This window comes from Calonectris borealis, chromosome 28, assembly GCF_964195595.1.
Source record: "Calonectris borealis chromosome 28, bCalBor7.hap1.2, whole genome shotgun sequence".
NCBI lineage: Eukaryota > Metazoa > Chordata > Aves > Procellariiformes > Procellariidae > Calonectris > Calonectris borealis.
The window spans coordinates 3080152-3102611 of NC_134339.1; the positions used below are offsets into that span (position 1 = coordinate 3080152).

The window sequence follows — 22460 nt, forward strand, 5'->3', positions numbered from 1 at the left end:
CTTAAAGGTCCACCTGGCCTGATCTTTGGCCTAATATTTTTTGTGATCCCCTTCTTAATTTTGATGACTACATTATCCTGAGGCAATAAAACCCAAATTTTAATTTTATGTTGTATAAAGATGTGCTTCCTTTTGTTTCTTTGAAATCCACTGCCTGATAATTTCAGTGCATGTTCTTTATTCTTGAGAAATAATGAGTTAACATTTCTGTTTACAGAAACTGTGCTGAATCTATGGCCATTCTGATTGCCCTTTGCAGGATCTATTCTAATTTTACTACATCCTTGGGAAAAAGAATAATCTGAGGGTTGAGGACTTGACTTAAGATCACCAAAAAGTGACATTCACCAGCTGTTTTATGAGGCAGTGTGTTTTGATTAAAGAAAAGTATATATCGTCTTGCAGATCTGCAGTGAATCAGTTCCTGTTAGATATAAGGTTTTTTTAGAGGGCTTTGTACAACCTGCTGGAAAGTACAATTCATCAGAGTCCGCTCTGATCCGCTGCTCAGGGTGGAGATAAGAGAAAGAAAGGGAGATAGGTCTGAACCAAATCTCTGAAGCCTGAGCCCTAACGTGGTCTTCTGTTAGTGGAAGGAAAACAGTTTTACCAGAAATGAGGATCTTTTCACCAGGTAGATAGAGTTCGTGTACAAAAAACCTCAATACAACATGTCCTCATTTTCACAGAGGTGTAAATGGTTTAGCGTCATCATTAAACTAGGACATTACACATTTAGCCCTTCACAGCTGATCAGATGCATTGTAGAAGTGGTAAGGATAGTTTTTATTGCATATCTTCATGTATTTAACAGTCTTTACATGAAAATGTGGCTTGCTTTCTGCCTGCTCAGAAAGGTAAGAGACTGTAAAAGTTCAAAGGCTGCTCTCTCTAGAGAAGTAGGGCTTCGGAAAGATGCTCTGTCTGAACAGAACTAGCAGATTTAGTGCAAATCAGAGGCGAAAAATGAAGGAACGCCATCATTTTACAATGTTTTTGGTGCTTTGTCTTCTGTTCAGGATGCAGATAACACAGAACATGGCTGATGTTCTGCCAAGACATTAGTCTTCTACATTTATAGCCGCAGAAGCAATGGATACCAATGCACCTTAGGAAATAGTGGTTGCATAATGCACTTGACCAAAACAGTTGTACTGTGGTTACTAATATTAATGTTTCCACTCGTCCTTGCAAGTACAAGCTGTGTGTCACCTTGTGCACTTGATTGCTAGAGTCTGCACTCATGAAGAGTCCCAAGACAAATGTCGTGTGGGTATATGTGTGACTTTGTGGGCTGCAGATATAAATAACAGGTAGAGTTTAGACTGTGTGGCCTAAAACTTGATGCTTTCACATATCGGCCCAGCTAAATCTTCATTCCTTGCCCTTAAAAGGCCAGATCCTGCCTCCAATAAGAACTTCCCCTGCCTCCCACTTCATGCCCAACCTCCTTCCAAACCTTCCCCACCTCCAAGTAAGTGTAACTGTGCCCTGGTTTGACTCCTGCCTCTTCTCCTGGACTCAGCCCTCACTTCTCACTATTTCACTTCCATTTGCTTCAATTCACGCAGCATTAAGTTGGGGTCTGAAGGAAATTCCCACCTTGGCACAATGGATTAGAGTGTGAGGGATCGAACAAATGTGGGAAAGGTTGAACAAATGTGGGAAAGGTTAAACGAATGTGCTGAAATGAGTTTGCTGGAAGGAAGAGTTCAGGTTCTTCATTACTTTTTTGTTCTGTCTCACAAATGCCTATTTTGGGTCCCTTTTATTTCCCATGCTTCCCAGCTATATTGGGCAGTGAATGTTGGTTACAGTAATCTTAAATTCTTATAGAATCTCCTTATGACAGGCACAGGAGCAAGAGAAGGACGGGGAGAAAACAAACTACTTTGCCCAATGCGGGTGATGAGTTTACACAGTCAAAAAGCCACCTGTTGATCTTTGACTCATTCAACAAAGAAGTCACGTCAAATACTAACCTGAAAAATTCCTGGTAAGTGATTAAGCGCTGAAACAATAGCGTATTTCTGCCTCTTGACGCTGTCAGAAACCACAGGTACACTCACTGAAATTCTCCCTTTGATGCTTTGAGATCAGAAGTAATTTTGATCAAAAGCCGGAGGAATTACCCCAAACATGTTCATGCTAAAGGACATTCTTTGTTTTGGTCTTTAGTTACTCTCAGAACCTTTGCATACTGTTTGAGATCTCAAAGACTTATGGCTAAGTTAAAATAAATGCATTCCAAATGTATTTAATTACAAAATCACACTGATTTGGACAGAGAATACTTTCATGGATCTTGTCCCGATTTAAAACAGAACAAAACTCGGGTCACGCTGAGCAAACTCGGATAGCGAATAGGTGTGGATTTGACTATTTTGCAGATCTGCATTGTGCAGAGATCACAGTTAATGGCAACCTGCCGATACCGAAGGTCTCTAAATCTGTAAAAATAAATAGCTGATATTTTATCTGCAGACAGCAGAATATTTAATCAAATCGCTTCTACAGAAGATTAGCATTTTTAGGCTCAGTGTTCACATTTCTGCTGTACGATATGCATGTAACTCTTTGTGTATATGATGGAACACCTTTACATACATTTTCACATTGTTTGATTTTCAAAATCCTCTAGGGATCTTTTATGCCTCATTTGTTGGGTGCTAGCTTGAGATAACTTAAAAAGGAATTTGATTTTCAGAAAGAGCTATGCAAGAAAACAAAAAGAGTACTTTGCTTCCAAAATTTTGTCCTCTTTATGATTTATGAGTCGGATTCTTAAGAAATCACTAGTCACTCTTGGAAAACTAGACCATTCAGATGTAGTCTTTTACATGAAACTTGGAAAGTGAAGAACACTGGAAATTTTCAAAACCTCTAGACACATACTACAACTGGACAATGTTTAGGAATTGGTTTTTTTCCACAGATATGTGAGCTCTTTTGATTAGTGTTGATGTGAATGCTCATGAAGAGCAAGTAGAGTGCCCAAACACAGTTCTTTATCATTTCTGTTTCTGTATGTCCTTCATTGAAGTAGTGCCCATCAGTGTCCAGAGGGACATACAGTCCCTGCCCAAAGTGATGTCCTGAATTATTTTGAATTATATCTTCCCCTTTTGCTTGTAGATGGTTATCAGTCATCAAGAAAAGAGTAATTCATGTCACTCATGCGATAAATAGATTTAGCAAGAATGTTGGCTATTAGTCATGCTGATTATTAGCTGTGTTGATTTTCAGAAAGGTCACATGCAAGATTTTCACAAACTCACAGCATCTGACTGCACGAACGTATATGGCCCAGGCTTTCTGAAGGAGTTTGACTTCTCGCTTCACCTGTAGCTCTGAATAAGTCCATTTAATCTGATTCCTAAATAGCTGTTTGAAAGCCAAAAATGCCCAAACTGAATGTTTCTGGCTAAAAACTGAATAATGCTTGGCTTTTGGACGTTATGTTGATTTTTATAGCCTCTGAGTTTGGGCAATTTTCAGCCTGAAACATTTTTTTCTTGGAAGGGGGGAAATGTTTTCAGCTGAAAATGTCAGCTAGCCCTCTTCCCCCAGTACTCTGACCAGCCCTGCCAGGAACCTTGGTGATGTCGTCCCCATGACTCAGAAAAGCACTTTGCAATTATATAAACAGGTGCTATTATTATTCTTGGTATGTGGTGAGCCATGAGTGCATTGCAGTGCTAGTGAAGTGTCCTGCAACCCGCCAGACAGTGTGGAGGGCACCTTGACTACTATTTGTGTGTTGGTCTTTGTGGGTCCCAACAGTCACGTAGTTCATGAGGCTAAAATGAAGGGCCTTGTGCAAGGGCTGTGGGGATTGAAAAATACCAAAGCTTCAGTGCATTGGTTGCTAATCAAAGTGAAACTGTTATGCCCTTCTTTACCATTTTAGGGTAATCCTGTAGAGGTGATGGCTTATCAGGCTCAGTGCTGGCTGCTCCCTCTGGCCCAGCTTTCTGTTAGGTGGGACCTAGGTCCTGAGCAGTCAGAAGCATTTCTGAGTGGGATCCTTTCTCTGCTCCTTCCCTATCCATCCTATAGAGCTGACATAACAAGCTGTCTCTTCTTGACTCTACAAAGTAGTTTCCCAAAACTTAAGTTAGGCTCACAAGATGTGATTCCTCTCACCACTCCTAAGATGCCTTCAAGGTCTAAATCAGAATTAGTCACTCTGGGCTTTCTTACAGTCAATAGACAACAGTCCAGGGAGCTCAGATGATCAGATGTAAGTGACTACTTTAGAGTAAGATATATGTCATACTGAGCTCCCTCACTAGGTCTCTGTGAAGTATAGAGGGGGTCTGAGGTGACCACATGCAGGTGCCTACTTCTAGACGCTCACCCAAGATCAGCACAATCCCTCCCAGTCTGCCCAGAGGCAGGAGGGCTGATGTGATTTTCCTGGAAGATCGCCGTGTTACAGGAAGCTTGTAGCTTAGATGGGAATGTCTGGAGTGTGATCTCTTATTAACCTAACTCACAACTTAGACTGTATCATTGGTCTTCTCTGCTAGCTTCTTCCCATAGTCAGGAATCTACCATGGTCCTTGTCTTCAGATGGACACTTCTGTGCCGACACTTGGTGCCATACTGCTGCTCAGCACCTGCGTGCAAGTACTTGCAAGCTCCTAGATGGCACTTTCATAGGGTTCATCCACATTTGCTTACAGGCCTTTCAAAATCACAAACTTCACCAAATCCAGCTTTCCAGGGTGGGACCAGCGGTTTTGGGGAACAATGGGGACTGACTAGAGGCAGTAGATTTGTAATCCTGCTTCAGCTGCTAAGGTGACTGAGGTAAATCAGTTCTTCTCCCTGTGCCTCCTTATCTGTAAAACTGGGGCAATGAGACTTATTTCCTTTGTAAGGCAGTTTGAGATCAGTGGGAGATAAGTAGTACGTGAGAGCAATTTTTATTATCCTGATTGAAGTTAGTTAGGCAAAGTGCGATTGTTCACTGAGTCGGCAAAATACGTCCTTTTTAACTCTGCTCAGTCATACACATTTTTGGTGCCCCTTGATGAACTTTGCAGAGAGCAGTGAGGTGCGAGTGCATTGATGTGCGGACAGTATTTTGAAAACATGGCTCCAAAAATGATAGAAATAGCTGAGGGAAGCTGTCCTCCGGTTACGTGTGCGTACAATGCTGTACTCAGTGTTCCTGGTGTGACTGCAACAGAGATAAAACAATCACGTGGCTATATTAATTTATTTGTTGGTATTAATTAATAGCACCCTTAGTGGTAATAGTTTTATGTTCTAATTCTGACAGAACCTGTATTCACAACCATGGAAAACTTCATGGCACCGCTGAGCACCGTCAGTGAGCTTGCGCTTCAGCAGAGCAAGGCTAAGCTCCTCCACGGCAAGGTGAGCGGTCCCTCCCGGCGCAAGCGGGAGTTCATGCCGGATGAGAAGAAGGACAACATGTACTGGGAGAAGAGGCGCAAGAACAACGAGGCGGCCAAGCGCTCACGGGAGAAGAGGCGCCTCAATGACTTCGCCATGGAGAGCCAGTTGGCTGCTCTCAGCGAGGAGAACGCCGTCCTCAGGACAGAGCTGCTCTCCCTGAAGCTGCGGTTTGGGCTCATCAGCCCAGACACCAGTACCTACCAGGGCCACTCCCTCCAGGACTTCCTGGGAGTTTATTTCAGAGGGCAAAGAGCCGCCTCCCCACTCCTTGAGGCTGAGCCCTTTGCTGGGGAATCCTGCTTCTTCACAACGAAGAACTTTGTGCCGACAGTGCTGGAGCCAGCTGACTTTTCCTGCAAAACCTTTGGCCCATCCAGAAACATCCTCGGCTGTGACTCAAAGCCAGCTCCCATGGACGCAACTGGCCTTCAGCAGCCAAAGAGCCTTGATGCAGCCTTCAGATCCACAGTTTGCTCTCCATTCCTCAGTTACCACTACCCAGACAAATATGCTTTCCGTTTGCCTTTGTCAGGCAGTCCCTGCTTCTTGTGCCCTTCCCCCTGGTCAGCTGAGATGAGCAAAGAAAGCACCACAACTGTCTCAGATGAAGATAATGAGCAACAAGTGCCCAAAACTTCTCCTCTCCCTCCATGCAGCCTGCCCTGCCCTTCAGAAGATCATTCGAAGGGCCGGAGCTATGCTGCCCTACCTCACAAGCTCCGGATTAAGACCAAAGCCCTCAGCAGCTTGGAGGAAAGCGGCCTGGACTCCCACTGAGGCCCCTCTGTGTGGCCAATGCAAGACCTTCCAAAGACATGAAGGGTTTGGAAGGGGGGGGTGGGAGGGAAATGTCTTATGCTTCAAAGAGGGAAGTCATTGTCTCTGCTTTGCATAAATGATAAGGGAGTTTATAGGGCTGGGCTGCATCACTACAGCACAACTGCAGCTGGCCTTGACCTTCATCTTGCTGGGTGAGACCTGCCAGACCCCGCGGCCACAGTGTGAGTAAGGCTGAGTGTCACCTGGCTGCTCCGCTCACAACCCAAGCTAAAATTTGAGGTGTGAAGGGACCAGAGGCAGGAAGAGGCTAAGACCGTGGACGTGGTCTCCACACCATGTGACACAACTACAGCTGCTGGGAGTGGCAACCATTTTAATTACTTTTGCTTCATCATCGCCTTCATCCTCACAAATGTGCCTGAAGTCTTAATCGTTTGACGCGGGAAAGTGCTGATGGAAACAGTTTCAGACCCCCCAGCTGTCTGGAGCGAGAAAAAGGGATAGTGATGAAAAGGTGGTGGATTTACACTGGCATGAAATGAGAGCAGAATCTAGTCCATTTTGTTCCCAGTTTATCATAATTTATCTTCAGAGAGAATGAACTCTTTTTCTCTTTGACCAGACACAGTGTGGTCCAGAGGATAGTTTCATTTGTATTTGCAATTATTATTTTGGAGGACTAAATATTTGTTTTTTACTGAAATGCAAAGCATATTTTAGTTTTACTTCCTTCTTTTTAAATAAGGCATTTTCAGAAATGGTATTCCTGTATTTGGAAATTGCCTTTATAAAACATTCTCTCACCTTTAGCTGAGTTGGCTGAACCATTTCCTTTTTTGGAAATGAATTGCTTATAAAATAAAAAAATAAGCAAAAAGACAATTTATGCCAAAATTGTTAATTAACTGGGTAAAAAGCATTTCAATATTTTAGATTTTTTATATGATTTTAAAATTATTTTACCAGCTTTAACTGCAAGTAAGCAACTCTGTTAACATCCAGCTGCTTATATTAATCAAGGTAAATCTCGACTGGCCCGATGCTGGACTCACATTGGATGTACTCATCGATTATTCCTATTTACCAAACTGTGCAAGCTGGAGCGACTGAACTGGAGACCTAGCACTGAAGGTTTCTCTTGAGTTTCAGTGCCTGGCGTGTTTGCAGCACTCAGAAATAATAGAGGAATATAATACTTACAACTGTAGCCTTTTGGGTCCCTGCTGTCACAGAGTGTGCAGCACCGCTGGATGAACCGCAGATTCGGAACAGAATGGGGTAGACTTTGCAAAAACAGTAAAGACCTCATTGCTCCTTCAGAGATCTCCTGGACATGGGAACACTGATTTCCATCCTCTGTGAAGGAGGGAGGAGACTTAGAAGCGTACGGTGCCCAGGGCAGGGAGAGAGATGTCCCAACATGTTCTGCAGGTGGGTCCCCTTTACAGATATAATGCTACCAGCTTGCTCCCCTCCCGAGGCTTCACCTGTGTCAGCTGGGCTGCGGGAAATGCTCCCTCCCAACCGAATTTGTACAGTGAGATGTGTTGGGAAGCTTCAGCAAAGCATCGTTGTTGGAAACCTGCTCTCAGGCTGGGCAAGCTGTTACTTGGTTCTCACGTGGTGCTTCTGCTCCATCCCCAAACATTCAAGGAGTGTCCGTGCTGAGACATTTCTAGCATCATCTCCACATCAGTTTTAGCTATTCCTGGTGACAGGGGTTTCCATCCTGTGTCTCAGGAGACAGCTCTTTTCCAGATCTCCAGACTTCGTTTGATTTTATCTAATACGTTTGGGTTCAGCCCCTCTCCCCTTTTAAAGCATTTTGCTCCCTTTTACCTATGCACACGCTGCACATAGTGTATGTATTCCTTGGCGTATCTGCTGGGATACTTTCCCTGTCCATCCTGCCTTCCGACTGCTTAGCCTTCGGGAAAGCCTGCGCTGCAGCTATGGCAGTGAGTGCGGAGTAGCTGCGATACAGCTGGAGAACTTTAACCCAGCCGACCACGTAGCTCAGGGCTTAGTGCAAGGCAGGAGGCATCTTGAGCTATAGCTACATTGAGCTGAAAGCCAGCTGAGCCTCGGTGAGCAGTAGCCTCGTGAAGGTCTCTAAAGCCTACTTTATGCTGTTCATCAGCCACCTCAGTTTACAAGCCAAAAATAGTTCTCAGAGATGTATTCCAGGTATCTTGTCCTCAGTTCTCCTTTCATGTTTTGTCTTTTTTCCTAATGAAAGGAGGCTAATGCGGTTCTGATATTTCTGTGACTGTCAGCCCTAAACATTTTTTGACATGTTGGACAGATATAGCCTAATCTGATGGAAAAAGACAGATCTCAAAGAGAATAAACAACTTCAAATTGTTCTCCTCTGCCCCAACCATACATTTTCATCTACCATGCCCCTACTGACAGAAAAACTGCATCGCCTGCTCAGCCCTACTGGAAACCAGGGATGACAGTGGGAGCTCAGATCCTAGCTCAGATCCCTGGGAGTCTCCGCTTCGCCAGTTCTGCTGCTCACAGACTACCCTGTTGCTTTTCATGTTACACCGTTCTCACTAAAATTTCAGGCTCTGGAGAATAAGGACAATTGTCAAGAGTATTTTTCTAAAAATCATTTTATAGCTAATAAAGAAATGCACCAATAATAAAACCGTGTAAAAGGACAAACCACACTACCTGACATGGGATGTAATAATCCCTCAAACCGGTTTGGAAAAGAGGGCCCTCAATGTGAGCTGTACATAGGGTCATCTGAACCGTGGAGGTGTATCAACATGTTGTGCCTAATAAAACTCTGTCTCCAGAAGCTGTGAAAGGTGTATTGGCCTGTCTGTTGGGACTGTATCTGCACCTTGTCTCCCGTGGAGACAAGTCCTGCTCAGCAGGAGCACAGGTAGCTGCGATGAAGGGCACAGATTAAGCAGGCTGTGGGGCACATACCTTCCTGATTCCTCTGTCCATAAATGTGTTTTCCCCCTGTCTGTGTCTATGTTCTCACAGCAGGACCCTCAGTTCTCCACCACGGAGTCCTCCTGCAGCTGCCACACCGCCGGTGTGCTGTCAGAGGGGGTGACATGGTGGAGCTCACACAGCTCACCACCGTTTATGGTGATACCCGGCAAGGGTCAGCCCTGCTGCCTGCCCACCTCTGGCACTTTTGTGCTGAGATGGGTGCAGAGAAATGAGCAGACCTTTGCGCTTGCAGCTGCCGAGGCCGGAGCCCCCGGGGCTGCAGCACGAGGGGGGCAGCTCTACTGTACTCGCTGGCATGAAGGGAAACCAGAGTGTTGCAACTGCTCTTCAGGTGTGAAACTTGACACAGTGATGCTTTCAGATTAAAAGAAACCACAAGTGGTTCGATTTCCTGTCCTATTCCCCCTGTCCTCTCTTCCCCTCAGAACAGGCAGGGACAGCCCGTAGCAAGAAGGCGGCTTAGAAATTATTTCGCTAGGAGAAATTGCCTTCCCCCTACTCCTGCCCTTCTCCGTCACTGCTGGACCAGCTTTTCTCACCGCTGTGCATGGCCCTTCTCTGGCTCCGTGCGCCTGCAGCCATTTCAGGGTGCAGCAAGCGTCTGTGAGCGAGCGATGTGGGGTGCAGGCAGCTCACCCTGCTATGTAGGATGGGTTCGGTGCTTGCAGGGCGGGAGGCAGCCCCCAGGACCTGCCTTCCCTCCCAGCCCTGCCGCCTGGGGCCCAGGGCGAGACGACCCTGAGAGGTTTAAACCTGCAGGTGCCCAAAGGTGACTTTTTGTGGGGAGCAGGCATGGTTCATCTGAAGACGATGAAGAAATGAGTAACGCTTCCTGTTTGTTGTGTCCCTGCTGTTGCACAAACCGAGGGCCAAACCTGGAGCCAGGGTTCACGGCGGTGTAAGCTGCCGGGCCCCCGCGGAGGGAGTGGAAGGGTGCAACAGCAGCAGGAGAGCATGAAAGGGTATGAGGTAAGCCAGCCCTGGCCCCGCACCTGGCTCATCTTACACCTTCTTACAACCCCTCCGCCGCTATTTCTCTTGCTCCAGGTTTTGCTTTTCCTCCCCTCCGGGCCGCTTGCCTGGAGACGGGGAGGGTGTTTCCCCCCCCTCCACACTTGCATTTCTCCTTTGCTCCCTTGTCCTAGAGAATTTCCTGCTGGTACCTGGGGGAGGTCCAGCCATCTCTGTCGATTATCCCATCCCCAAGTTGCACATTTAATAACATCTTCAAATAAGAGCCATTATTGTACTAATTGTTTCAGATGATGATAGCTGCAAGGCTTGCCTGGAAGGGAGCTGACCTATTTCTGCTCCTGCTCAGGCTTAGAAGTTAATTCATTAACCAGTCTTTGTTCCAAAGTAATCTCAGGTAGTGTTAAAGTTGGTTGATTACCGGGGGTGAGTGTTATATAATAAAAAAAACTGCGTGTGTTGTAAGAGGGGAAGAGGAGGAAGGTATTTCTTGCCTGTATCTCTTTGCAAACCTTTTCTGGTCTTTTTTAATCTGTCTGCCAGAACAGAAAGGTCAAAAGCAACAGCCTAATTCAGTACCAACTGGCATTTAAGATTATACTGTTGATTCAACCCATGGTTAAACATGTAAACCAACGCCACAGATTTAATATCATCATTATGGCAAACACAGGCCTGTGTTTATCGGTACCACTTGGTGATGTTTACTCTTAGGGCAGAGGTGAGATTTGGAAATTACATGGGGCAGGACATTTGAAGGCAGAAGCTGTTAAATCTGGCTCTGCACTGCACACTTACACCGTTTTGCAGCTCCCTCAGACCGAGATGTTTGATTTATAAAATCAGAAATGTAGTTTTTCTTGCTGTGGCAGCTGGCAGGAGAACGGCCCCTGCGCATGGCCGCTCACTCCACGCTCCGTGCACAAGGGTTTTCGTATCATTGCTGAGTCCCAGGCGCAGACTGGCAGCTTTTCAAGGGCAGGAATAGGGCTGAGATGCGGGGCTTCTCCTTCGGCACCTGCATCCATGACTGAGCCTGAGAGCATCACCCTCGCACCCAGAGAAGCCAATATCCCCCGGGAGCCGAGCCCAGCCCCTGCCGCAGCTCTCCCTTGGTCCTTTGCTGGGGTCAGGAGCACGACCGTGGTCCCAGCATGGACCTTCTCCAGTGAGCAAGTCCTGGTGCACGTGGCCAGCCTGGACTCCCCCAAAGCACAGCCGCCACGAACACTTCCATTCGAAAGCACAGCCAGCGGAGGAAGAAATGGTGTATAAACATCAGCCTTCTGTTTTGCATAGGAGCTGGTGGTTTCACACTTCCCCAGGAAACAAGAGGCTTTGCTTCGATTCCCATCTCTGGCTGTAGGGATTCAAATCTGCTTCCCAAGAGAAGGGAAACTGCAGCTCGAGCAGAGCGGGGCACCCTCCTCCCTCCGCCGGGACCAGCGCTCCCCCAGGGCTGGGAACTCGGGGTGCTGAGGGCTGGAAAGGGAAAGGAGAGGGAGTCAGGGACTGTGGCATTCCCCTCCTTGCAGCGGAGGGGAAGCATGTTGCAGCATTTAAACATTTCACAACACATCTTTTGCGTTCAGAGCTTAATGCTTTCATCAGTCACAGGTGAGTCTGGCTTTCTGAGCCCTGATATTATTTCAACGTCTGTTTTTAAAGCAGGCTTTCCCCTTCTTCACACCTCCAGCCTTCACAATCAATATATTTGTCCTGGTTTCGGCTGGGATAGAGTTAATTTTCTTCCTAGTAGCTGGTATAGTGCTGTGGTTTGGATTTAGTATGAGAAGAATGTTGATAAACAGTGAAGTTTTAGTTGTTGCTAAGTAGTGTTAAGAGTAGTCAAGGACTTTTCACCTTCCCGTGCTCTGCCAGGCGCACAGGAAGCTGGGAGGGAGCATAGTCAGGACAGCTGACCCAACTGGCCAACGGGGTATTCCATACCATGTGACGTCATGCTCAGTATATAAGCTGGGGGGAGTTGGCTGGGGAGGAGTGACCACTGCTCGGGAACTGGCTGGGCATCCGTCGGCAGGTGGTGAGCAATTGTATGGTGCATCATTTATTTTGTAAATTCTAGCATCATTATTATTATTACTATTCCCTTCCTTTTCTGTTCTATTAAACTGTCTTTATCTCAATCCATGAATTTTACTTTTTTTTTTCCGATTGTCTCCCCCATCCCTCTGCGGGACGGAGGGAAGTGAGTGAGCGGCTGTGTGGTGTTTGGCTGCCTGCCAGGTTAAACCACAACCATATTTTTCTCAAATTAAAAAATATAGCCATTTTGCTATAAAATTTTCAGGTGACAATTTTGCTGATCATAATGGAAAGGTCTCAAAAGCCCCAAACAGATTCCAGGAAATACAGCTTAGGTGTTAATTTCAGAGGCACCGTGATGGCATCTGTTTTCAAAGTCAACACATTTGTCAGTGGTTGAGAAGAAGCGGGAAAGACTGAAATGAAAAAGGTGCTGCCATTATAAAGTTATTGAGGTTGGCAAAAGCTGAAAATGACTGTGACGCTCAAAGACTGCAGAAGATAATGCAGGGGGAATTCAAGGATGATAAATACAAATTAATGCACAAAGGAGAAAGCCATGACCTGAACGAATCACGTTGTAACTGCTAAGTAACAGCTCTGCTGTCCTGCTGAGCTCACACCTTCAATGCCGTTTGCCATCCTCCTCCTCCCGCCCCCGGGAAGAGGCAGCAAAGAGAGGGCAAGGACAGCGAGCAGAAGTGCAGAATGGCTCTGGTATGGAGCCTGGGATTTTGAGCTGGGAAGAGAGGGATGTGCTACAGGTATCTAAATATACATCGTGGGAGACCTGCAGAATTTGAACAGGGAAAAATTGCTCACTGGTTTCCATATCGCAGAACAAGTTGGCACGGAGTGAAAGTGGGAAGAGGCTTTTAAAAAAAAGCCGAAGGAAGTATTTTTTCATGCAGCACATGGTTAAACCATGCAACTTGTTACCACAGGGTGCTGTGGATATAAATGAGGTCAAAAAGCAATGAGACAGTTTCAGGGAGGATTAGTCTGTCAGGAGCAATTGGACACCGAGCGGTGGCGAGACTCTGGCTCAGGACATCCTGAGGCACAGCCAGGGGAGCCGGGAGGGCAGGCGATGCTGCCGCTGCTCTCACAGGTTTTTGCTAAGCATCCACTAGCTTTGGAGACAAGCTGCAAGGCTGGATGGAGCTGAAGTCTGATCCAAATGCTTCTCCATCCCTGTGCCTCCGAAAAGAAAATTTCTCCGCTGCCAGACGCTGCACACTCCAAAAAACCCCAACAAGTCTCACACATTTCAGGCACTATTTTTCACACCTTTGTAGTGACGTTAGACGGAGAGATGACTACAGAGTCTTCCCTTAAGAGCATGAGTTAATGGTAACCTTTAGCTTAGGCTAAGGACCAAAACTGAATCATTACTGATGTAGGAAAAATTAGCAATGACTTCTGGAAATAGATGCTGCATTCAGAGTACCCCTCTGCCTGACAGACTGTATGTACCTGGGTGTACCTGTAAGGGCAAGGCCATTTCAAAAATCTATTTTAAATTTAATCTTGGCTATATTTCCATCATTATAAAATAATTAGAAGGGAAAATTCCAAACCATACACAACTAGCAGTATTAATCACCTGCGAAATGAACCGCTCCCTGCATCGCATCGTGTCCCCCACTCACACAGGAGACCAGACACTGCCGTGGGCAGCTAAGACTCAGACTCAGACTGAATTCCCCCATTCCCATCCTATAGGATTCTTCTAATTTAATCTTGTGTCAATCCTAGAAGATTATTTCTAGATAAGCGGGTTGGGTTTTTTTTGTAGAAAAGAAAATAATCGTTATGTTTCTGGTTGGCATTTCCACCATCAGAAATCCCAGGTGACCTTGGCAGTGTCAGTGCCTGCAACTCCAGCTTGCTCAGGTGTAGCTGGTTTGCAATCCCCCCCGAGGGCGGAGGGCTCCGTTTCTTTCCAAATGCCAGTCAGGGGCTGATGCCCAGCGCCTGGGGGGCTGTTTGCAGTGGGAAGGTGCTGGCATCCAGGTTAGCAGCTGGGCAAGAGCGGGGGAAGGAGGATGGGACATCGCTTTTCTGCATTCATAGTGATGCTCTGACCCTTGTGGTGAGTTGCAGGTTCCGGACACTGAAGTTAGAACTGGTTTTTATTGTTTCCTATGCAGAGAGATTGCGTGGGACTAGATTGAGTGACCACAGGCAGCAAGAGCATTTCTGCCCTTTATCTCTTGCTGGCCTTATCAGGTGCACAAGAGCTGCTCCTCAGTGATCTGCCTGCTGTGCTCTGAGCTGCCTGGATTGCACCCCGATTTCTTTCCTGCTGAACCTTGCCCTTATCTTTATATCCAGGTGCCTTCTTTACACGCTCTCCTGCAGTGCTCTGTCTTTGCACTTCTGGCAGGCAGCCCTGTGTGTAAATCCCCCGACCATGCTTTGCACATCTTACCAGTTGTGCAAACTGGTCCCAGTTCTCTTCCTAGCTTAGCTACCTCACTGCTGTTTGGGCACCATCTGGAAAAGTATTTTGAAAAGCTGAGTTTAACAGGAAGGGTATTAGAGATTGTTTATGGAATACCACCAGGAATCATGCAGTTTTTTTTCATGCCCACCTGCAGCACTTTTAGTAGGAATAGGCAGAAACTGATGATCAGAGCCTCAGTAACAGTTTAGTGCTCAGTAAATTGGACAAAACGGTGCCTGGGTGCCTGTGGGCTTGGGCTTCCAGGGGACTAAGTCCTACTATGGAGATGTGCATGACCATGGTCTTCTTGACCTGATTTATCCTATGGGGATTTAGGGATGATAAACTTTAAAATGTCTTTCAGGTCTGTCCATCCTTGCAGAGCAAGGTCAGGCTGAAATACAGCTGGAGAAATGGTCTTGAGATACCCACTGGCCATCACGTGGGGCAATCTTCAGCCTCCTGTGTCACCTTAACTGGAGCTTCACCCTATGGCTTGCAAAAGGATAAAGCAGGTTATGCAATCCAGCTCCCTGTAATGCAAAACACTGGGAGCTGTTGTCTAAATTCCTAATGCTACCAAATATCCTCGTTTATGTGCAATAACGCTCAGCAGTGTGTTAAGATGGAGTGATTATTAGAGGTAGCTTGGGTGCGTGGGAGTCAGTATTTATGTAGCTGCCTTCCATCTTTCTCTTATCAGATACTCAGTCTTTTAAATTCGTGCTCAACTCTGCAGGAAAAAAAGAGGAGAAAAAGAAAGTATACGCCCTTACCTTAGCCTGTAAATATGATATAGTAAATGCAACTGAGGAAGTGTGACTACACTAAGCTATTCATCTTTAAGCTGGCTTTCTGATATCAGTTCTTGTGAAGACCACAATCTTTCACTTCTCGCACGTAGCGTTACTCATACTCGATAAGTGTGCTAAAACATCAGAGGGAACTGGGGAGGTTTGACAACTCCTTGACCCCAAACAAACAACGCAAATAGCAACCCTCTAGGATGAATAAAGCTTGCTTAATTCTTCTTTTTATTTTTTTCAGACATTAAAAGTCTTTACAGTTGTGATGCGTTAGGGCTGAGTGTGGGTAAAGTAGCAGCTAACCAAAACCTGTGCCCAAAGTCGACCTCGGTCCCCAAAGCTCTAGCAAGAAGCGGACCAGGTGCCTCCACCCCGGCTTCTTGCACCTCGTGCAGCCCTGGCTCGCTGGTGCAGGCACAGTCCCAGTGCCCTGGTGAAGAGGGGTGGATTTTTTTCCCTGATTCCCCACCCCGTGCAGGAAGGCTGCGGCAGAGCGGGGAGTTGTGCTGTCGCTATTTTTGCTTCTTTCTGCCAAAACCCCTTCTCTTAGTGATGGCTGCGTCAATTAGCTTGGACTAAAGTGTGAACCAGCCTTCACAGAACCTCCTGAAATGCCATTTTTCTGGGTAAAATCCCCTCAAATCTTCCCAGAACTCAAGTCTAACTGTGTTGAGTTAAACCTTGGGAATTGTCTGCTATTTCTGTGCTGCTTTTCTATCCCTCTCTTTGCACAGATCCAGAGCTCTGGGGCTGCCTCAGCACTAGTGCCCACAGAGATCCACACCCGGCATCACATCTGGTGCACAGCTGGAATGGTTATAAAGGTGTGGAGGACAACATTGCATGTGCAAGTGCTGCTTTGGTCCAACAAAACGCTTTTTTTGATGTCCAGCTGTATTCTCTGGCTGTGGTGCTGTCTTCTGTGCCCCGGGTGAGAGGGAAGTGCTGCCCAGGCAGAGGAGAAGCCTGATGGAGAATTTCTTGCTTGCAGGTGAACAAGTTGCATTGCAGCAAGAGGTGTGATTGTGCATGTGCGTCCATATCCCTCTGAACGGGAGGAAGCACCCGTGTTAACCACATCGCTGCACGAGAGCACGGATGCCAAGCACACGAAAGGAGGCTCCGGTTGTTAGAAATTGGAGGCCCCGTTACATCTTCAGGTTTACCCCTTCCTGTGCTTGTTTTCTGCCCAGCCGGTTGGGATGAAGCCGCCGTCGGGTGTGGGCAGGGGAGCGGCTCCTCCCGCTGCCCTCAGCCTGCCTCCAGTCTAACACCCATGTTTGGTTTCCACATCTGTAACCCTGAATATTTAGTGGTGACACACAAAGTTGTTGCATTGGCTGCTGGAGGTTACTCCTATGGAAGGGATCAGAAGAAAAAAATCAGGGTTTTTATTGATCCCACCCGATTTCCTACAGGACGCAGCCACCACATGATGCCAATGCAGCGATCCAGATGTGGCCTCATGGTCACCCCCAGCTCCAGATGTGCCCAGAACAAAGGGCAGTGTCCAGGTGTGATCAGGCACTAACCACCACGCTCGGCAGCACCGGCTCTTTTCCTTCCAATTTTCCCTTTTCGTCAGCACCGGTGCCAGCCGTGCAGGGACCCCTCGCAGCGGGGACAGACCCGGAGGCGATGGCCTACGGGGGCCGCGATCGGCTGAGTGCGCACAGGACCGGGCTGCGCGGCGGTGCTGCCATCGTCGGTCCTCGGCCGCGCCGTGTCTGCGCCCCGCGCTCTCCAGCTGAAGGACCGGGAAATCCCTCCCGGGCAGTTTTCCTGCGCATCAGCAATTACAGCTGATTAGAGAATTTCTTTGTCCTCCCTTGCATGTGAAAGGCGCGTGATCTGATAATGGTTTTCGTCAACATTTCCCTCCCTTACCCCCCAAAATGTCGAAGGTTTAAATTTTAAGTTACACCTATTCGCTTCTTGTTTCTGTAACCAAGACGAAAGGGATGGATCTCTTTACTGCAATTTGTTTGACAAAAAGTTGGTGGTTTTTTTTTGTGGGAGATAAAATAATGTTTTGCCAGATACACCCAGGCAGCCAGGAGCTCCTGGGATTGTTTTATTTATTCCCTAATTCCCATTGTACCTATCTGTCTTTGCTAATCTCCTTCTGGACCGAATGGGAATGCATCTGTGGGGAGGCAAGGCTGAGGGGTACCAGGGACTTATCCCCTGGTTGCGTTAATGCACTAGTTAGACAAAATAACCAAGTTTTTATATAACCCAGGCAATTTTCCTCATTGTTTCACCATTTTTCCAGCTGGCATAAATGTAGATAGTCTTCGTGAATTGCTCAGCGTTTGTAAGTACTGGGAAGCTTGAAAACAAGGAGAAAAAGGAACAGCAATACACCAAATCCAGAAGGGAATAGAAGATGCTGTTGCTTATTTATTTCATGCCTTGAAGAAGCAGGAAAAAAAAAATCCTTTTTGCTGAACACCACTGTGAAATTTTAGCGTCATCTGCTCTCCCAAGCATGTGCTCACAGCTTGCGTCCCACGCTGCTGCGAAAGCGAGGTGGGGGACCTGTGTTTTAGCCCCACTATGGCTCTGAAATTCTGAATAACTGCCCAGTAATAGAAAAGCAGCTACAGAGTCCCAGGTGGCCACGTATTTGTTACAAGATGATTAATTATGTGTGCAGCATAACCACAGGAAAAATCCACTGGGTTCGAAGCTCCTGAGCCCCTAATTATGACAGCAAGGACTCTCCCTACCAAACTGTGTACAATTTGTGAGATTTCATGTAAAATCTGTTGTTTGCCTCGGTGGTTAGAGGATGCTGTTGATGCTCCGGGGATGCAGAGGACGAAGAGTGCAGCTGCACCGCGGGAGGCAGCTGCTGCCCACAGCGTCTCGCTCTGACCACGCACCTACAGCTTGGACATCGCCTGGGAAATTGGGGAATTCACCTCCAGTAAACACACAGTGGGTTAGCTTTTTATTTATTAGTCTAAATCCAAGCCAACATCCCACCTGCTGTTTAGCCTCTGCTGTGAAAGCTAAAGAAGCTGAGCTGGATTTGGGATGCAAATATTAATGCTCTGTCCTCTCTGGGGCTATGAAATGTGGATACAATAAGTTGAAAGGTTTAAGTTACTGAGGTTTGTAATGATCTTTTTGACCCAGACCCTAAAGAGCTGGGGATGGGCTTCATTGCTGCGGTGGGTGGGACATGGGCGTCTTTGGGGACTTTTGGTGACGAGCGCTGAGAGCTGAGTCGCTGCGGCTGCCTCGTCGTCAGCAGCACGGGCAGCTTCCTCTCCTTATTTTCTGACGGTACGTGGCACTAGAGCGGCAGTCGGAGACGCTTAATGAGTCAGAGTCACTTTTATCAGAAAAAAGCTATTTCTGTTCTTAACGCCTTTGAAGCAGTGACTGCAACTTCAGAAGTCAAAAGGCAATTTGATAAGAAAAGCCTCTTCTTATTACTTTTGTAAAGCGAGTGAACAGGGAGCCGGGTGCCCAGAGCGGGGAAGTCAGAGGACGGGGGAGCGGCGGTGCTGCGGGCAGCCGCAGCGATGCCTCCCTGCCTGGGGGGGCTTGCGCAGCCCCCTCCCCGCCCGCCGGTCCTCCCTCAGGAAGCACTGGCGGGTTGTGAGCAAGAAGTTGCACGACTTTCTTCTGCACCTCAGGGATCCTTCTCGCTTTCTACACCTCCCCAAGGTCCCTGCCCTTCCTCCCCTGGGGCTCAGCCCCTCATCGTAGCCTCCCGCCGTGAGCCTGCCTGGCCCGAAGGAGCTTCCCGGGTGCAGGATGCGGCGCAGCCGGGGGAGCTGCCCTCGCAGCTCAGCCTCATCCCGCTTTTCTTTAAATTGCTGCAGATTGGGTAAAGGGTGTGCAGAGACACATTCATTTCCTCTGGACTGCGGCACCCCGGGGGGATGCCGGGATGGGGTGGGGGCTGCGGTGCTCCCGGCAGCCATCCCCAACCAGGACTGTGCCGCAGAGCCCTCGTTCTCCAAACAGGGACCTTCCCCCACCCCACGCCCCAGCCTTGTCACCCTGAATTCAAAACACTGGGGAGTGCAGATTAAGGGTGAAGACGTGATGTGAGGGATGATAAAACAATTTGCGGCACTCGGCGCTCCTTCTCCTTGCAAGACCATTTCTACTCGTTACCGATGAGCATGAGATGCTCGCTGGAAAGTAACGAGCTGCATTTCCCCCATCAGCTCTTGTGCAAGGCTCCCACATCACTGCTCGAGCTCTTGTTGTTCCTGCCGTCACAGATGGGACAGAAAGTGATGGTGTGGAGGGGAGTTGCTCTCCCTCGAGAAACCTCCCACCAGGCTCAGCGCTGGGACCGCCACACCGACGCATCTCTCCTGCAACCAGGAAAAACCTTTCCAAGCAGGGAGGCAGCTTTGTGCGTGCAAGAGCCCGTCACAACAGGGCAGCCGTCTGCAGCAGAACCCGGGTCGATGCTCGTGGCCAGCTCCCCGTTTGCACAAGCGCTGAGGAGGTTCAGCTCCAGCCACCTCCCCAGGAGAGCTGGTCCAGGAATGACAAGAAATGAGGCTTATGTCCAAGCCCCGACTGTGTGCGAATCACAGGGAGATTTTGCTGCTGGGAAACATTTCTGCCAAGTGACGCCAGCTGCTGCCTCAAAGCCCGTGGCAGCGCGGGGACGGGGTGGGGGCGAGTGGGGACGGAGCAGCTCTCGGCACGGTGCATCGCGGTACAGTGGCACGCAACAGCCGTGGGCTCTCAATGGGGAAACACGGGTGATTTTGGCAAGTGGGGAGCAGATGGAGGAGAAAACAGTGAGTGAAAGGGAAGGGAGCAGAAAGGGTGCGTTTAAAGGTTGACACTTGCCCTGGGAGAGAGGAGGCGAATGTCTGTGCTCTTAAATAGCATTTGCTGACGAGGTTGTCTCGCAGCTTTGGGTTTTTTCTTAAAAGACCAATTATGTCCCTTTTTTTCCGCTGTACTTGCTCACACTGCTGTCGAGTAGGGAGTCTGATGAACATCATTGCGAGATCTCAGGTCGTCACTACCTTCCCAGTGCGGTAGCGTTAGTTCACACCTCCCACACTCATTGCGTTTCTTTAATAGAGCAAGAAAACCCTGGCACAACATGCGAATGAGGTTATGGCAGAAAAATACTTTCCGCTAAATTACCGCAGTGTTTTGACTAACCTCAAAACTGTACCATCCCTTTCTTCCTGGTCCCTTTCTTCCCTGAGAGGTGTGGATGAGGGGGGGTTGCATCCCACTAAAACACGCACGGGGAGTCCCAGCGCGTTGCTGCGACAGAGGAGCGCAGGGCTCCGGCACCGAGCGCGTAGGGTTGCCCTGTCCCCTTTGGGCCCTGAGCCCGTGATGTGCCGGAGGGTGACTTCTTCACGGCGTATTTGCTTTATATCACCAAAAAGGACTCAGGACCTAACTTGGAAGCTACCATCAGCTCTGAGCTGCGCCGATCCCTTAGGCACAGAGAAGCCGTGTCCGTCGCTGCCCGGTCGAAGCTGCCCCCGATTGCAACCGGCCAGTGCCCCAGAGCTGAGCACCAGTCCTTGGCATCCTGCTGGGCCGTGCCAACCTCCCAGGCACCCCTCAAATTCACCGGTAGTTTTGCACATCTGCAAAATGATGGCCATTGGTGTGCACAGGCCGTGTCACCCCAGGCCTCACAGAGCATCGGCGGGTGGGTGTTTCTGCAGCGCTGTGAAAGACGGATTTTAACACGGGAGCTTCCCCAGCGCTGGTGCAGAGCGGGCAGGGTGGCCGTGGTCCGGGAGGGCTCCGACAGTGCTTTAATCCACACCTTCACCAAAAGCCCCTGGGCAATCGCTGCCGCCGTGGAGCTTCTTCCCAAACGCTCAAGCCGATGAAAGGAGCTGTCCTCCTCCATGGGAAAAAGCTGATGGGCGACAGAAAGTACCTCTGGGAAGATAAAAGGGTGATGGAGGTGTCTGATTAACCACTGAGCAATTTCTTCCCCCTGCGGTGGTTGTGTTCCGTGCTGTGCCGGCAGGAGCAAGGCCGAGCAAGGCAGCGGGCAGCGGTGGCAATGCCGCAGCATCCGCAGGGGACGTCGCGGAGCGGGCAGAGGAGCTGCCTCCGACAGCGCTGACGGGCGCCGCAGGATTTCACCGTGTGGGCAGAGGCAGGAGAAGGGAGCTGGTCTCTGCCTTTCTGCTCTCCATCACCCCGACTGCGCTGGGGGTGAGGCGGGAGGGAGAGACGCTGCTGCTCTGGCTTTTTGCTGAGCAGAAACAGGAGGAGGGGGAATTTGCTGGGCTAAAAACGCTGCAGATGTGCCAGCTGTTTTGTGGGCTGCAGCGGTACCTGCTCAGAGGGCTGCGCTCACCGTAAAGTTAATCAAAGTCAGAATTAGAGTCCTGTCCCTCAGTTAAACCTTTAACAGAAAAAGGTACAGGCTGAAATCCACGTTTCAGCTGATACCAGGGATGCAGAATAACACCCTTGGGTTGTGCCTGGTCCCCCTGTGTTTCCCCTTTCAGCTCACAGGAAGCAAATTTGCAGCTCTTTGCTCCGTAGGACACGGGACCGTGGTTTGCAGCTGCACCAGGCACATGGTGCCAGCAGCTCAGCCCCACAGGTGCAGCCCCGTCCTCGAGTGCATCCCTGGGGAGGCAGCAGGCAGCAGTTCTCCGAGGCTGGGAGTGCCGCTGGCAGCTTACAAGAGCTGCTTGTTCCTCCCAGGCAGCCCAGCATCTGCGGCCTGGGTTTCTAGTGAGATAAGAACTTGTTTTCTCCGGAAAGTTTCAGGGGAAATGAAGTGGCTAGTTTGAGTCAATTTGAGAGCCAAACACTCTTTGCTTGTCAGAGAGCCGTGGGAAAGTGTCCTTCAAGATGCCTCCTGCATCCCTGCAGCATCCCTGCAGCATCCCCCTTGCATCCCTGCAGCATCCCTGTGGCATCCCTCCCACGTTCCTGCACCATCCGCTCTGCGTCGTTGCAGTGTCCCTGTAACATCTTTCCTGCATCCCTGCAGCATCCCATATCCCTCCCGC

General features: G+C 48.6%; 1 protein-coding gene across 1 annotated transcript; it reads left to right on the top strand.

Moving 5' to 3' along the window:
• The first annotated feature begins 5295 nt into the window (after nt 1–5295).
• Nucleotides 5296–6226, top strand: NFILZ (NFIL3 like basic leucine zipper). Its single transcript, XM_075175434.1, has one exon. It carries the CDS (start codon nt 5308–5310, stop codon nt 6205–6207), a length of 900 nt encoding a protein of 299 aa, XP_075031535.1. The 5' UTR covers nt 5296–5307; the 3' UTR covers nt 6208–6226.
• The last annotated feature ends 16234 nt before the right edge of the window (nt 6227–22460 follow it).

Excerpts from the sequence above, each read along its gene's own strand:
- NFILZ (XM_075175434.1), top strand. The coding sequence starts at position 5,308 with ATGGAAAACTTCATGGCACCGCTGAGCACCGTCAGTGAGCTTGCGCTT.